The sequence below is a fragment of the Lithobates pipiens genome, unplaced genomic scaffold, assembly GCF_037356315.1.
Source record: "Lithobates pipiens isolate NorthernLeopardFrog02 unplaced genomic scaffold, aLitPip1_a1.2 Scaffold_13, whole genome shotgun sequence".
In the NCBI taxonomy this organism is placed as follows: Eukaryota; Metazoa; Chordata; class Amphibia; order Anura; family Ranidae; genus Lithobates; species Lithobates pipiens.
In genome coordinates, this window is record NW_027507718.1 from 130782157 (window position 1) to 130799041 (window position 16885).

Sequence of the window (16885 nt, forward strand, 5' to 3'; positions counted from 1 at the left end):
GTGAGGAAAAAAGGACGTCAATTTTGTTTGGGAGCCACGTCGCACACCCGCCCAATTGTCAGTTAAAGCGAATCGAAAAAAGTGCTCTGGTCTTTACGTGATTGCAAACACATCATGCTTCCCATAGCACCTGTGTGTGTCTGGTGTCCCACACACTTAAAGGGCCAAAGTAGCTTTGGGGAGGGGGAGCCGCTGCACCCCCTATTGACAGGCCACCACTGGTTAACAGCCTGTTTAATACCTTAAAGGATAAGTTCTCCTTTGGAACATGGTCCATGTTCCACTCTAAATAACATGTTCCAGCTCCTACAGCCTCTCCCTCCGATCCCCCCCCCTCACTGTGACAGCGGCGGGTGATCTTCTCCCCATGCCCACTGTCATAATTTAAAAACTGCATGGCCGTGTGGGGCTTCACCCACGTGTCTGCGTCATTCGTTTACAGAGTCCTGTGAATGAATGAACTACAACTACTGTTGGCCACCTCGGCCAATGGCTTGTTATCCTCAATGAACTGTGAGGATGCTAGTGAGTGCCCTGGTAGTTCATGAATTCTTCCTGCATGCAATTCAACTGCCCGCTTGTATCAAACGTATGGAGAGACAGTGTACTGAAATTCTGTAGGATCCTGGCATTGCACCTGCAATTTTCTGATTGCGATTGCAATGCTGTACAGGCTGAAGTACAATAAAATAATAAATGCACTTTTTTTTTTTCTATAATTTAACTTTTATTGAAAAATACATCACATTCCCATTGCCATCAGTATAAGTGGCTCCAATAGACCTAGACTCATCAGGCCTATGCACAGCAGTAGAGCAATATACATGAAACAACCTTGAAAACTGGACCACAATGAGGCTGAGACCAAATAAAGGGAAAAACTAAATAAAACAAAAGAAAAGCCTGTATTAAAGCAGTTGTAACCCTAAAAGAAAAAAAAAAAAAGATCCTGTTCCTTTAAAGCACGATAAACTGCATATCGTGCTTCTGCAGTGTCATTTGTCCCATTTTTATTAATTTTTTATTCTTTTTATTGGGTTTCAAGTTTAGATACAAAACAGAGCCTATTGGGCATACCCAGGTTCAGTCCACAATACATCACAATAAAACAAACATTATATATAAGAAAATAAAAATCTTAACAGTAGTGCTGTTATTGGCACTAGAACAAAACTCCATGCTCCAGTAACTGCTGAGATTGTTAGAGTATTGTAGGTATCAGCTGCTCAGGGGTCGTAGTAAGCCACATTTTAATAAGATGGAAGTCACAATTTTTAGACATGTGGATTGGACGTGGGTTAAATTACGTACAGTATACATGTCCACCTGGTCTTTTGTAAGGTAATCTACTAATTAGGAGATTCAGGGTCAGTATTGGTAGACAGATCCTCTACCCAAATGTCCCAGACCCTGTGGAATTTTTTGGGGCAACCTCTTGCTAGATAGGTGGCCCTGTACAGTGGTAAGTTGATATTAATACATTTTTACTACGAGGTTAGGGTTGGAGCTGATGGGGATTTCCATTGGAGAAGAATATTTTCCTTGCATAGTACAATAGTAATCCTATCAGCGTCCTGGAGGCCCGAAGATGAGCCAGGGTGTCCACCAAACTCAGCAAACAAACCTCCACCAACCGGGCACATGAATAGTGGTCATTGGTCACAGAGTGCATGTCCAAGACCACCGCTTCCCAGAAAATGTGGATATTAGGGCATTTGCAAAAATACGTGGATAAAGTCTGCTGAGTCCGCTGCACACTGCTAACGCTCTGCAGCAATTAAGGTATATATTCTGTGTAAACGCACAGGCGTGAAATAGAACCTATGTAGGAGTTTTTACTAAATCAACCTGTCCCTTGCAAAAACCAGCTCTAAAAATGCACATTCCCAGGTTTCTTCCCATGCTTCATCATCTAGTGCTCATTTAGATTTAAGAGCTTTCAACCCTGAGTGTACAGAGGGAGAATAGGTCTTATAAATAGTTGAGAGGGGTTTAGTGAGGGTATCATCTCTAAGTACATCCTCTAGGGTTGAGGTACAAAAAGCTACTAGTTGTTTAAATTGGATTTGAAAGGCATTTCTCAATTGTAAATATCTAAAAAGGTATACATTAGGCAGGTCAAATTGAAATTTTAAGGTGTCAAAGAGTTTCAGTTCTCCAGCTATACATATCTGCTCTAAATATTTCATGCTCTCCACTGCCTAAATCTGCGGATCAGGTATAGAGGCAAATTCCATTAATAATAGATTGAGCCATGGGGGGTATGTTGTGAGATATGATCAGAGGGGCTAGGACGTATAGCTTGGGACAGCAACCAGGCTTTCAATACGACTTTCATGGCTGCAGTCAAAAGAAGGGAAGCAGAGGCCCCTATGTATAAGAGGTTTTTAAGAGCCTCAAAAGAGCCTACAAGGGAAGCTTCTAATACTACCGCCTCATTGGTCTCATTCTGTGCGAGCCAATCATGGGAATGTGTGAGCATGGCAGCTAGGGAGATCCGGGCACGCCAAACCTCCCTGCAGCCATGGCTGTTGCAGACTGTAAACTCAAACCTCAGTTGTTGTGAGCCCCAAATGAAAGTAGTTAAACTAGAATGAATTATTTTAAAATATTTTTTGGGAATCCACACTGGCCCATACCGGAGCACATAGAGAAAACCAAGTAACTTAATTTTAAACAGGTTTATGCGTCCTTTTAAAGTGAAATGGAGATTGGCCCATGCCCTCAATTTAGCTTTTATATTGTCAATAAGTGGAACTAAATTTAAGACACAATATTCTGAAGTTTTTTGGGAAATCTCAATACCCAGGTATCTGATACTGGATGACCATAATAGAGGTAGGGTAGGATCCGCTCCGTCTCGGGCCTCTCTGTCAATAGGTAAAATTTGTGATTTTTTATTTTTTTTCCCCCCAATTAATTTGTAGTCCTCAATGAATGTAAAATTCAGACAGTATACGTAACGCTTCTTTAAGAGATGGCCCTGTGTCATTTAGAAACAATATGAGGCATACATTGCTATCGTTTCCACCAAGGTTCTCAAATGGAAGATGCTACTAAGGCTTTCGACAGCCTGGAGTGGGACTACCTCTGGGGCGTATTGGAACGTTTTGGCTTTGGCCCCCAATTTATCCAATGGGTAAAACTACTATACAGGGGACCCAGGGCCAAGATTAGAATGGGGACCCTATTTTCTGAAGTGTTCTACCTAGAAAGGGGTACGAGGCAGGGATGCCCGTTGTCTCCCCTCCTGTTCGTGCTAGCTATGGAACCCCTGGCTGTGATGGCGAGATCACGCTCGGACATCCGGGGATTCCGGCGCGGACTGGAGGAGGAGAAGCTGGCTTTGTTTGCAGACGACGTCTTGTTTTTTCTTGACGATGTGCGCTTCACTCTGAATAGTGTAGTACGGCTGATGGATGAATTTGGGCAGCAATCAGGCTTGGTCATCAATTGGAGTAAATCAGCCCTTATGCCACTATCGGAGTTTGAAGACCAAACATCGTCTATAGTCGAGGGACTAGAAGTGGTACCTAAGCTGAAATACTTGGGTGTCTGGATTCCCAGAGAGATAGACCGGTATGTTGAGGAGAATTTGGTACCATTACTGGCAAAGCTGAAGCAGAAGGTCAATAGCTGGTGTTGCCTTCCCCTGTCGGTGGCGGGGCATTGTAACTTTGTAAAAATGATTTGGCAGCCACAGATCCTATATATCCTCCACAACTCCCCAGTCTGGATCAACCAGAAATTTAACAGACTGGAGGGATTAATTCGAGAATTAATATGGAAAAAGAGACAGCCTTGGATTCGGCTGCGGACGCTGCAGCTCCCTGTGGAAAAGGGAGGAGTAGCGATGCCACATTTAAGAACATACTTTCTATCAGCCCAGCTCCAGCATTTGACTGGGGCTGGACTGGAAGAGGGTGGCTGCCCAAACCACAAATTGATGATTAACAATGCATATCATAGAACTCTAGCTGAAGTCCTGGAGGCTAACTCATTTGCTTGTAAATGCCCCACCAATGCTTTGGCGAGGAAAGTATGGCAGATAGCTAAGCAACTCTTGGCCTATGGGGGGGGTAACTGAGTATACCCCCCTATGGAACAACGGAGAACTGGCCGAATTAAATAGTATAGCCCGGTCCCTGGAGTGGGAGAGGAGGGGGATTAGAAGACTGGTGCATCTCTATCAGGGGAACACTATAAAATCTTTTGAAGACCTTCGACAGGAATTCGGCATCTCCAATAAAACATTTTATATATATTTGCAAGTGAGGCATGGGAAACATTCACAGTATGGCACATTTATTATCGAGAGGACAAAGAATCCCCTGTTACAGAGATTCCTCGAGCAAGGACAAACAAAGGGCCAGATCTCTAGCCTATATACAAAACTCAGGGATAAAGTTTTGAATGGAGAGGGACCGGATAAGAGTAGGAGGGGATGGGAGGAAGACCTGGGACCAATTGAGCAGGAACAATGGGACGAGATCCTAGCACAGGGGAACCTGGTGTCTATCTCCCCATCGCAGCGTATGTCCCACAAGCTCTTTCTATATAGGGCATACTACACCCCCAAAAAAATGCGGAGGATAAGTAGAAAGTCTAACGGGGAGTGCCCTAGATGTGGAGCACCAGGGGGGTCTGCTTCATATGGTATGGAAGTGCCCAAAACTATACCGGTACTGGATAGAAATTGTACACAGAATTAATAGGATCTTTAACATCACCTTAGAACCTGAAGCTAGGACTTGTCTATTAGGGATTATGGAAAGGGATGGAATCTCTGCTGTAACAAAAATATCTATATTAAGATGCCTGTATCGGGCCAGACGCTTAATTGCGATGAATTGGCAGGCAAAGAATCCTCCAGCACTGCAAGCATGGATAAATGCCATCAATTCTATAATTTGGTGCGAACGGGCAATGTATATTAGACAAAATAACCTTAAAAAATTCAAGCTGCTATGGAATCCATGGCTGAGGGACATCGGCTTCCCCCTAGACGAGATAGCGGAGGATAGGATCTAGGGCGCACCTATTGGTCTCAGGCCTGGTGCGGTCTGGGAGCCTACTGGAAGCTCCTTATTTCTGTTCCTGAATGGATTCACCACTCCGCTATCGGCTAGCCAAATAGGCTTGATTGGATTTAGCAGCGTGTGTTCGAAGAACAGGGTTATGGAGGGGAGGAGGGGATAGTCTTACAGGGGTGCTAGCGACAATTAGAGGGTCAGGTATGGCTACGTCATAGGCGCTAAGTAGTACCCTTGGAAGTAAAACTCTGTATTCTTTGTTGATATGTACAGTTCCTCTATGTTTGGAAAATCATGTTTTATTTATGTATGTATAAGTTAAATCTCTTTTTCAATAAAAAAACAATTAAATTAAAAGGTTCTCAAATGGATACCAACAACATCAGAGTCCCTCTTTATGGCCACTGCCACCGGCTCCATCAGAATAGTAAACAGATGCAGAGACAATGGACAACCCTGTCTCGTACCCCTCCTAACTGGAAAGAATTCTGAGAGCTCGCCCCCTAGCTTAAAGCGGGATTCCACCCTAAAGTGGAACCTCCGCTGATCGGAACCCCCCCCTCCGGTTACACAATTGACACCTTTCAGGGGGGAGGGGGGTGGAGATACCTGTCAAAGACAGGTATTTTCACCCACTTCCGGGCATAGACTCCCACGGGAGTCTACGCCATTTCCTGCCCTGCCGTGCTGTCTGCTGGGACACACACGGGTCCCAGTGACAGCGCGGAGATTTCCTATTGCGCGGCTCGGCTCGCGCATGCGCAGTAGGGAACCGGGAAGTGAAGCCGATTTGCTTCACTTCCTGATTCCCTCACATAGAATGGCGGCGGCAGCAGCCGAGGCCCGAGCGGTCGATCGGCCTCGGCTGCCGGCATCGCTGGAACCCGGGACAGGTGAGTGTCCATTTATTAAAAGTCAGCAGCTGTAGTATTTATAACTGCTGGCTTTTAATATTATTTTTTTTTTTGGCGGAATCCCTCTTTAACCTGGGCTCAAGGGCAGGAATGAAGCAACTGCACCCATTTCAAAAACTCGGACCCAAACAACATAGCCTCCAGCACTTAGAGCATATAAGGCCAGGCCACAGAGTCTCAGTGTCGAGTGATGCCAAGATTCTAGAGGTGGATTCAGTTGGGGGTAGCTGTAAATGAGTGAAAAACCGGTTGATGTTGATATCCGTGGACTTCCCCGGTATAAACCGTTTGATCTATGCTGAGTAGGTCAAGAATAATTTTCATCAATCTAGTGGCCAAAATTTGTTAAAATCTTTTTAGATCGTAATTCGACAAAGAAATGGGCCTTTAGGAGGCACATTTGGAGTGGTCCTTTCCTGGTTTGGGAATTAAGACTATATGGGCCTGATACATAGAGGGAGGGTAGCATCATTTTTTTTTTTCTAAAGATTCAGAGAACAAGCTGTGTAGTTTGGGTGCCAGGGTAGAAATGTACATCCTATACTACTCCCCCGGGATACCGACTGGACCCGGAGTTTTCTTACTGGGAAAAGAGTATATAGCTGCTTCAATTTCCTCTAATGAAATGGGTTTATCAAGAAGTACTACTTCTGGTGAAAAGTGTGGGGAGGTCTAAGGTACTGAGTAATTCCTGGATAGCGGTTTTGGGCAGGCCTGAGACTGCGGAATACAACTGGCTAAAATAGTCTGTGATTTTGTGTAACATGCTAGTGGGATCAGATGTTACAGGGTCATCTGCATAGCGTATGTTCAAAATTACCATTTGAAACCTATGATCCACCACAAGATTAGCCAGCAGTTTTTCATTTTTGTCTCTGGACTCAAACACCCTGCCAGCCACAAAGCACGGATTAAAATGCGTAGCCAAATCCATATGTAAAGACAATTCTCGTCTGAGGAAGTAGCTCGAAGTTATCCACAGACGTGAGCCAAAAAAAAGGTTTCTGCTGCTTTCACCTCACCAGGTGTTGTATTTGTGATGACAAATCTGATTTGACTGCTTTAATGGCAGATATATATTCACCTGAATATGTGCCTTAAAGGCATCCCATACCATAGCTTGTGAGGTAGATCCCTCATTAGTTCTCCCACCTTCTGGGCCTGTATCCTTTTGGGTGCTAGATGCAAACTCCTAGCATGCTTCAAAGCAATACACAGCTTTAGGGGGGCAGGATCAGAGAGACCAGAGGGAAGATAGAATACATTTTTAACCATAGTCCATGCTGGTGCATTGCCAAAGGCTAGATCAATCCGGGAGCCTTATTTATGGGTAGAAGAGAAACAGGAGTAGGTCTTGATTCCCGGATGTTTCCATCGCCAAATTTCGGTATAGTCTAAAGCTTAAGCCCAGTTACATAGATCAGGAGTGTAAGCTCTGGAAGGATTGGATGAGTCAAGCTTTACATCCATAATGGAATTAAAGTCTCCAACTATATACAGCCAGGAGAAAGATAGAGATGCCAATTTATTATATATGATGTACAGGACCTGATGGTTAAAGGGAGGAGGTACGGTATGTAAATATTGACAAAGGCAAATACCATAGCATTATTTTACAATAACCTGATAATATATCTTCCCAGTGGATCACTAATGAGATGTAACACCTTTATACAGCAGGGATTTGTTCAGAAGGATTTCCACACTCCTATCATAACCTGAGTAGGTAGCGTGGAAGGCCTGTTGAACCCATGGCCCGTGTAATGCCAAAATCTTGTTGCCTGTCAAGTGGATTTCCTGTAAAAAAAGAATATGGGGTCTCTGGTAATTCAGATATTTGAACATTAGCGCCCTCTTAAACTTGTAATTGAGCCCCCTAACGTTCCATGATAATTTAAAATTCATAGATCAAATAAGGAAACACCTGATCTGAGCAGGAGAGACCCAAAGACATGTACATATAGTACATATTGTATGAGGCATGAAGAGTTGATATCTTGGAGAACCTTGAAAAAAAGGTGCGGCAATGATGCATAAATTGAAGAGCTGACCCAAAAAGAATCAGGAGCATAGTTTGTGAAACAAAAAAACTTGGTTAAAAAAAAAATACAACTGTAAACACCCTACTGACCATGCGTCCCCAACAAATAACTAGGTCAGTTTCAATCCCAGAACAGTCCTTAGTTGAGCGTACTCTATGAAACTATGAGCACCCTACTAACATCATACTGCCAAACAACTAGGTCAGTTTCCATCCAGGATGAGGGGTTACATCCCAAGCATAAATTTCAATTATCACAGAGATAAGCCAATAGAAGGGAGCCTTATTTTGTAGAGCCTCATGTGAATAGCTCACTTAATGTAGGCTCTCCTAGACATGAGGATGGTAAACTGGCACCTGGGATGGGAGCAACATGGAAGTCTTTTCAGAGACAAGTCCCAAGTTGACAGAAATCCCACGGGTCTCTCGAATAATTTTTAAGGGAGTGACTTTTGGAGGGTAAGCCATGATCCGGTCCACACAAATACCAGGAACCACAGCCCCAAGCACCATAGAGGATGAAGATAAAAGTCTGAGGAATAAGGGAGCATGAACCCCAGGCAAAATAGAACCATGTAGATATAAACATACCATCTTAGCTCAGGAGAAACATGCCTTGAAGAGCCCCTAAGACTCGCATGGCAGAGTAGCACACCGTGTCTTCAATGTAACATAGTGAGCCAGGCGTCTGCTTCAGCCGAGGTGTCAAAAAACTTGATAGTGCCCTCATGTTGAGCTCGCAGGCGGCTAAGATAGAGCATTCCATATTTAATCTTATGGTCTCATAGTCTGCGACGAATGTTGGTGAAGGTTTGCCATTTAATTTTTTTTAAGTTCTGGAGAGAAATCGGGGAACAGCATATGTGCGCATTATCATATTACAGATTCGGGTGCTTTCTGGCTTCTGAAAGTATACAATCCGGATCTCGGTAGTTAAGGAAACATACCAGGAAAGGGCACGGAGAGGTACCTGGGATAGGTCGACCCACTGGGAGCCTATGGGTACGTTCTGCCACATATGTAGGGGAGACATTCTCAGCAAGTCTTTAAAGAAGGCCTCTGCAAAGTCTCCCGGTCGATCTCTCTCCGAGCCCTCTGGAAGGCCCAGCACCCTAACATTGTTACATCTCATACGATTTTTTTTGCGTCATCAGATTTCGCCACCAGAGATTTTATAGTGTTTTTCAGGTCGATGAGCTGGTCAGTATGTTGCCCCGTTCGATCCTCCACCTCTGAGATCCGATTTTAGGATTCTGAGAGGCGCTCCCGCATTTTATCCAAATCATTATGGATAAAATTGCACTCTTCGCAGATGCACTCTTGCCAGATGATCGATCTGCACCAATAGAGATGTCCTACTGCTTTTAATCGCTGCTAAGATCATGTTTGTGTCACCTGTGGGGGACTGGGTGGAAGGAGGCACCGGGGTGTCAGCAAGGGAACTGTCCTCCATATGCACCAATAAGGCCTGTAATTTCTTGAGTAAGGTGAAATCCACGCATGTGGATGGGGATGCAGTCTGTACCCTGGACTGTTGTTTACCTTTGGATTGCTTTTTTGGAGGCATCAGATGGCTCCATGTCAGGCAGGAAAATTCTGGAGCTGGGATAAAGCAAGGGTCAGGCACAGAGAAGACGGGGGGGGGGGGGGGGGCGGGGGGGGGGTGGGGCTAAGAGTGAGTGCTGTGATGTAGTAAGATGGCCACAATTCACAAAGTTGGTGTTTTGAACCGTCCTTCAGGTGGCTTTGGAAGAAGGGGAATGCTTCTATGGAAACTGTAGGTTGCAGTTTGACAGGCTGGGCAGCTCCGGTGGCAGTGAGTCAGGTGCAGAGGAGTCAGGGAGACCAAGATTGATTGTGGACACTGCAGCAGGGTGGAGCAAGATGGCCGCCACATGTGACACTGGAACCAGGACTAGGGCTGGGGCCGCTACCTTTTGCATGGATGAATATGGTCACCCTCCACTGGGGGTCGCGCTCTGACAGGCTGGAGTGCTCTAATTGCTGGCATCGGCTTGGAGGCAGGCATAGAGGAGTCAGGAGGGCCTAAAATGATCACCCGGGTGTAGCAAGAGGTCTGCTACTCACAAGGCCGTATTCGCGATTCATCCTCCAGGCTGCTGTTAAGGGGTGACACGATGGTAACTGCAGGCATCGGTCAGCAAGCGGGTGAAGTCCAGTGGTTGTACAAGGAGGAATTCAGCTCAGGGCGATCAGGGAGGCCAGGAGAAATTGCTGGGGCTGTGGCTGGGCCGGAGCCATGATCTGTCCCTGAGGCAGCTATAAACTCAGAGAAACGCCCCAATGGAGGCCTCGGGCGGCATGTTGACAGGCTGGGAAGCTCCGAGGTATATGGAGAGAACAAGGCAGGCCTGCTGGAGGAAGAAAGCTAAGGATAGGTATCAGGATGGCAGGAGCTCTTCACACACACGTCTGTTCAGGCCACAATCCGGCCACTCCCCACCCCCATTTGTCCCATTCTATGCTGTAAAATACCTTGTTGATCCTGCCTGTTCCTGTATCCCCCAGCTGTGCTGGCCACGGTAATCATTGCTGATTATCCATGGTACCATTGTTCAGTTTACCTGCCTCTGTCATCCCACTGTATTCAGAGTCTATCCCCCTCCCTCCCTGCCTGTCAATTCCTAGTGTGTGAGCTGATCCCAAACGGAATTCTGCTGAAACTGTCTTGCGTACACATGATCACACCAAATTTCGATCGTCAAGAATGCAGTGACGTACAGCACGTACGACGGGACTAGAAAAAGGAAGTTCAATACCCAGTGCGCCACCCTTTGGGCTCCTTTTGCTAATCTCGTGTTAGTAGAAGTTTGGTTAGAGATGATTTGCGCTTTTCAGACTCCTGCTGTTCAGTTTGTGCTTGTGGGGTTGTATCTGTTTTTCAGTGCGTTCTTGTCCGCTCGTTGCTGATTTTTTAGCTTGCTCTTCACAGGCCTTGCTGTTCTTCAGTGCATTCTGTTAAGTTCGCTCTAAACAGCTTACCATTTTGAAACCATGGTGCGGGTACGTACTCGTCGTACAGTGTTCGTGCTGTGTGGGGGCTTGGTGTTGGGGTTTATACTTTGACCCAAGCCCAGTCCATGAACTGGACAAGGAGGAGTTCATGGACCAAGAATTGGTTACTCCAGCGTGACCAATTCTCGCACATGCCTTTGCTTCGTGATGATACAGGAGAATAATCCTGATGATTTAAAGGGGTTGCAAAGGTACATTTTTTATTTTCTACATAGGTTCCTTTAAGCTAGTGCATTGTTGGTTCACTTATCTTTTCCTTCGATTTCCCTTATAAATGTTTTTTTTTCTTTGTTTTCTTTGTCTGAATTTCTCACTTCCTGTTCCTCCTCAGTAAGCTGTTCAGTAAGCTGTTCTGGCTGACTAACCACCAGCTCGAATGTAGGTGAGAAGTTTACTGAGGAGAAACAGGAAGTGAGATATTCAGACAAAGCAAAAAAACATTTAGAAGGGAAATCAAAGGAAAAGGTAAGTGAACCAACAATGCACTAGCTTAAAGGAACCTATGTAGAAAATAAAAAAATTGCCTTTACAACCCCTTTAAGGAATTATCTCAGGATGACAGACCCCGTTTTTCACCACCTCTTGGCTTTGCTGACCCCTTATATTAGCAGGCAGGGATACCTGCATGTGGCAAGCCATCACTCCGGAGCAGAGGCTAGTCACCCAGTTTTGGTACTTGACAACTGGGAGAAACCTGCAGGACCTCAAGTTCTCGACTCTCCGTCCCTGGGCCTTCCATCCTGGAAGAAGTGGATGCGTCCAGCAGGAGCCAGGTATATTATTTGTAGACATATTTATTGTCCTAATATTAATGTTAACTAGATGTTATAATTGATAACTAATTCATGATTTTAAACAAAGTGGTTTACATATGGCCAAAATGTTTGGGACAAGAAAGAAAAATGCTGGGGTCATAATGATAGTCTTTTCTATTTATTAACATTCAATTTGCAAGTCAGGAGCTAAAAATTGTGTGTGATTGATGAAGCAAAAACTAAAACGATGTCCCTTTTTTATACACAGGATGAGCTCAGCCAAGAGGAGGATCTGGAAAGCGGCAGCCAGGAGAAGACCGTGCCCAGTGGCAGCCAGGAGGTGGACCCAGTAGGAGCCTCACCCTATACCAGGTGCCTCCCCTCTGCCTTACAACCAAAAGGCCCAGGATGGGGACGATGATGGAGGAGGCAGCACTGGGGCTCATTAGGGAAGCCAGCGATTTCCTCAGGAGCCCCCCCCCCCACAATGCTGAAGAGGCCTATGGCTGCTATCTAGCCACCAGGTTGCTAGAACTGGAGAAGGGCCAACACCAGGGGGAATTATGAGGGAATTATGTTTGATGCCCTTCAGAAGGGGTTGAATGGCCAGTTGACTGAGAACAGCCACATATATGAGCAAGCCCATCCTCCTGCCACAAGTCCACCACCAGTGCCACAGCCTCTAATGAAGGCTGCAGGGAAGCGTGGAGGGAAGGCTAAAGGGAAGAGAAGAAAGGGATGGCCTGTGTTCAATGTGATCTGACGAAGAAGTCGGAGGATGTTGTAGTACCACTGCCTGGGGACAGATATGTCATCTGCTGCTGGTCCTGATCTCTGGGATTCCTGGACCAGATTGTGCTCCCTATTATATGGACTCCTCAAGCTTCCAATTTTCTTTTCCACAGACTTGATGTGTGCCCTGGGGGCCAAAAGGCTTCGCAAATTCCAAAAGTTTTTCCAGTGTTGACTTCCTCTTTATTTTGTTACCCAGAATAAATGGATATTTTATTTTCAGAAAATACTTTCCTATGTGTTTTTCTTCAAATAGGACAGTTTGTTTGTGAGTAGGCAGGTGCATTTCAAAAAGACAATGTCAAATTAACAAAGGACACCGACCTCCTTGAGGTTAATAAAAAATACAAGATAATAATGTTATTGTGGTAACTTGACACACACAAAAAAATAATTATGTGGAGATCACTAGAAAAATTTTAAGTAATCCTAAAAAAAATCTTGATGAAATAAAAAATTTATAAAGGATGACTATAAAAAATAATTGTAAACATTATTATGGAGATCGGGCTTTTAAAAAATAGAATATTATTCATGAGATGTGTATAAATAATGAAGAAATAAGTTTGTGAGAACTCTGTGTGAATATGAGCAGCAAAACAACTTCGTTGTTCTAGCATTCTAAAGAAGAAAAGAATGCGCTGCATTAAAAGATCACGGAATTGGCAGTGTGAGGAATGTGCTAGCTCCAATACGAATGCTAGTTTTACCACACCGAGCGTTTCCATGTCGTACTTGCTTCAGAGCATGCGTCGTTTTTGGTCCGTCAGAACAGCATACAGATGAGCGGTTTTCCCGATAGAAATTGGAAATAATTAGAACATGTTCTATTTCTAGGTCAAAATTCGTTGAAAAGCTTCCGTCAGAATTTTTCTGTCGGGCATTCCGCTTGTGTGGCATTAGACAAGAACAACACACAGCGCAAAAGTAGACAGAATGGAACCACAGGAAGGGGTGACAGTGTGCTGTCCAAACCCGGGGGGGTGGGGAGGGGGAAATGAGACAGCCAGCAGCCGTACCCGCCCCCTCAGCCCCAAGCTCTAGGAAACACGGGGGGCAGGGGGGCCCACAGAAGAGGCCACAAATCCACCACAAGGTCAGCCATAGCTTGGACCAATGCTGCTAAATAGACATTGTTATTGTTATTATTATTTTTTTTTCTAGGAAAGACAAGCTTTTCATTTAAAAGCTTGTTATTACCTGTTGCTAATGCATCAAAACTCATGTTATATGCTTTTTAATGCACTTTTATTGACTTCGCTAGCTGCTTGCTGCCCGCCCACCGTCAAATGAAACATTCATTATGAAATCGAATTATGAAATCTCGAAATGCAGCGCACATTCTCTTCTTCTTTAATGGGATAATAATGAAGCTGCTTTGCTGGTGATACCGATGAATTTTCAGGTTTTTTTTTTCTGGCGATATCAAGAATAATAATATTATGCTTTTTTGGAGGTTTTTTTTGGGAAAGTTATCATGACACCATTATCCTGTAGTTTTAGAGATGAAAGATACAACTATGTTGGTATCCCTTGTCAATTTCACATTGTATTTTTTTAAATGTAACTGCCTACTCCCAAACTGTCATCTGAAGTAAAACACATAGCCAAGTATTATTCTTCAAATTTTTTTTATTGTGCATTAAAAAAAAAATTAGACATGCTATCTGCCAATAGAACTTAACCCAAAAGTGCATTCTATGCGTCCAAAAATATAACAAATCAAATCATTATTATTCAACCAAAAATAAAATTAAAAGCCTCATGCATGTGTTCTGCTTCTTAATATAGGGGGTCAACGGTGCCAAGAGTTGGTGAAAGGGGTCCGTCGTACGGAGATGATTCCTAAAATCATCTGGATTATTATCCTGGGGCTCCCGCAGCAATAGCATATGACATAATTGGTCACGATTAATTAAGCAACCAATAAGTAGGTAAGGTAAAACACTTACATATACCCAGTAAAGTGACTATCCTCAGGTGATACAGGTGATACACAGAGAATGAACAAATCCTCCTACTTAAAGTGATGTTAAAGGATCGTTCTTTTATTTTTTTTAAATAACAAACATGTCATACTTACCTCCACTGTGCAGCACATTTTGCACAGTGGCCCCGAACATCCATTTCTGGGGTTCCTCAGTGGCTTTTGCGGCACCTCCAGCATTCGGCATCCATAGAGGCCGAATGCAGGACTCGGCCCGGCGCCAATGGTTGCGCTGCAATGAATCTATCCAATCAAGAGCCAAGAACCCGTGGAGAGGTAAATTCCGCCGCTGCCAGAAATTCAGAGCTCGTGTAAGTAAAACGGGGGCTGGGGGGCCGGTGACTGCAAGGTGTTTTTTCACCTTAATGCATAAGATGCATTAAAGGTGAAAAAAACACGAGCCTTTACAACCCCTTTAAGTTGTACCTGTTTATCCGCATCATCCCTTCTCTACAGGCAAGTTTCCAAAACACACATTTTACATAGCATTTCTCAGCTCTGAAAAGCAGGGGTTGGAGGTCTGAACTTTCAATGCAGAGAACAGACACAACCCCTTCCTCACATTACACAGAGAACATCCAAGTTGTGGCTGTCAAATACAGGCTGTGTGCTAGAGCTCCCCTCCCCTGTCACCCATTAACTCTTGGAATCTGGAAAAGCTGTCAGAAGTGACTCCTGCAGATTAACAGAAGAAAAGGGCAGCAGAGAGAAATCAAACTCAGAGCTTTGGATAGAGACAAATACACAGTATAGAAGGATGTGCTTTGTTCATATTTCATGTCTAAGGTCTAAAAACACTTTAGGGTAAAACACATTTTGGCTTTAGAATAACTATAATGTGCAGTGTGGTAAACCATGTGAAAGTTTGAACACAACCTTAATGTTTTATGAATCGCTTCTTATGTTTTCTAGGGGAAAAAAAGTCTAACAAGTCACTGTCTGTATTTTTTGCAGGTGGTTTGGACTATTTGGTGTTAAACCACATTGGTTCAAGCCCATTTCAAATGTGGGATGGAGATATCCAGCACACCAGGTGGCTAATGGAGGTTTGTTTTGATTTTACTACTCCGAATATTCGATCTAATATTGACATTTTAATCTCGTACACCACAATGAAAGCACTTTTTTGCAGTCGCTTCATTTGCAGATTATAACTTTCACTATGCTTATAGGTGAACTTCCTCAGCTATGTCCATCTTGCCACCATGGCTCTCCCTCACTTGACAGAATCAAAGGGCTCCATTGTTGTTCTATCGTCTCTTACAGGTGATTTTTGGTTATTGAAAGTTACAGTAGATGCACACTATGTATATTTGATTTATTTTTATTTTTTGTCTTTGTTAATTTATAATTATAATAGTTTACTCTGCTCAGTTATTGCAGGACACGAGCGATCTTGCTCACTGTGTCCAATTCCTGACAGTTCCCCCCGCAACCAGTGGGAGAGGAGGGGAGCCGGCTGCGGGGGATGAGGGGGGCTGATGAGGAGGACAGGAGGGGCAGAGGAGAACACAGGGACCGGAGAAAAATGGGGGGGCAGAGAAGGACACGGAGGGGGCTGGGAGAGCAGCACGCAGAACAGCTGGGAATGATCAGTGCAGCGGGAGGGACAGCTGTGAACACTGATCTCCTTGTATGTCTTTTTAGCTGACAGCCGTGGAAGGGAGAGAAGTAGAAGCAGCTGTCAGCTAAAAATGTATACAAAGGAGATCGGTGTTCACAGCTGTTCCCTGCAGCACCGATCATTCCCGGGAGATCGCAAGGTGCTTGCAGGTGTGCGGGAGCCGCCGCAGAAATCCTGCTTTCCAGCCAAAGACCCCAAGCACATGTGCCCTAAACATATATACAGTCACCCAACATGCCTTGAGGTACCTGCTTCTGCCAATGGCCAGGGCTGTAACTATGCCTATGCTCCCATTTGTCAGGTTTCCTCCCACTGTCCAATATGCCTTGTCCTATTAGACCAGTGTGATACTGGCAGACAACATGAGCAGCATCTGAGCACAATGAGCAGACTCTGTCAATGGATCACTGCTCCCTGGTAGGCAGAGAACACCTACATTTACCCAATAGCCTCCCTGGTAGGCAGCGAAACCCAAAACTATACTCTCATTAGCACCTACCTAAGAGGGTGCTACAGATTTTTTTGGGTGTAAGTATTTTAAGAGGAATAAAGACCTAAATGGGGGGAGGTTCAAGCTGAAAATAAAAAATGTTAGTTTAAAGGGTAAGTTTATCTTTTACATAAACTGATCCATGTAGGCAAGGACCAGTTTAGACAAAGACCAATAGTTTAAAATACTCTGCATCATTTGTACAAAATATTG

General features: G+C 44.4%; 1 protein-coding gene across 2 annotated transcripts in view; it reads left to right on the forward strand.

Annotated features, from left to right (window-relative positions):
* HSD11B1L (hydroxysteroid 11-beta dehydrogenase 1 like) overlaps window positions 1-16885 on the forward strand; it is a 132699-nt gene that overhangs the window by 91940 nt on the left and 23874 nt on the right. For both annotated transcript variants that reach the window (XM_077475578.1, XM_077475577.1), the window contains exons 4-5: window positions 15513-15604; window positions 15731-15824. In XM_077475578.1, the coding sequence (XP_077331704.1) occupies window positions 15513-15604; window positions 15731-15824 (186 nt within the window). The remainder of the gene's footprint in view (window positions 1-15512; window positions 15605-15730; window positions 15825-16885) is intronic.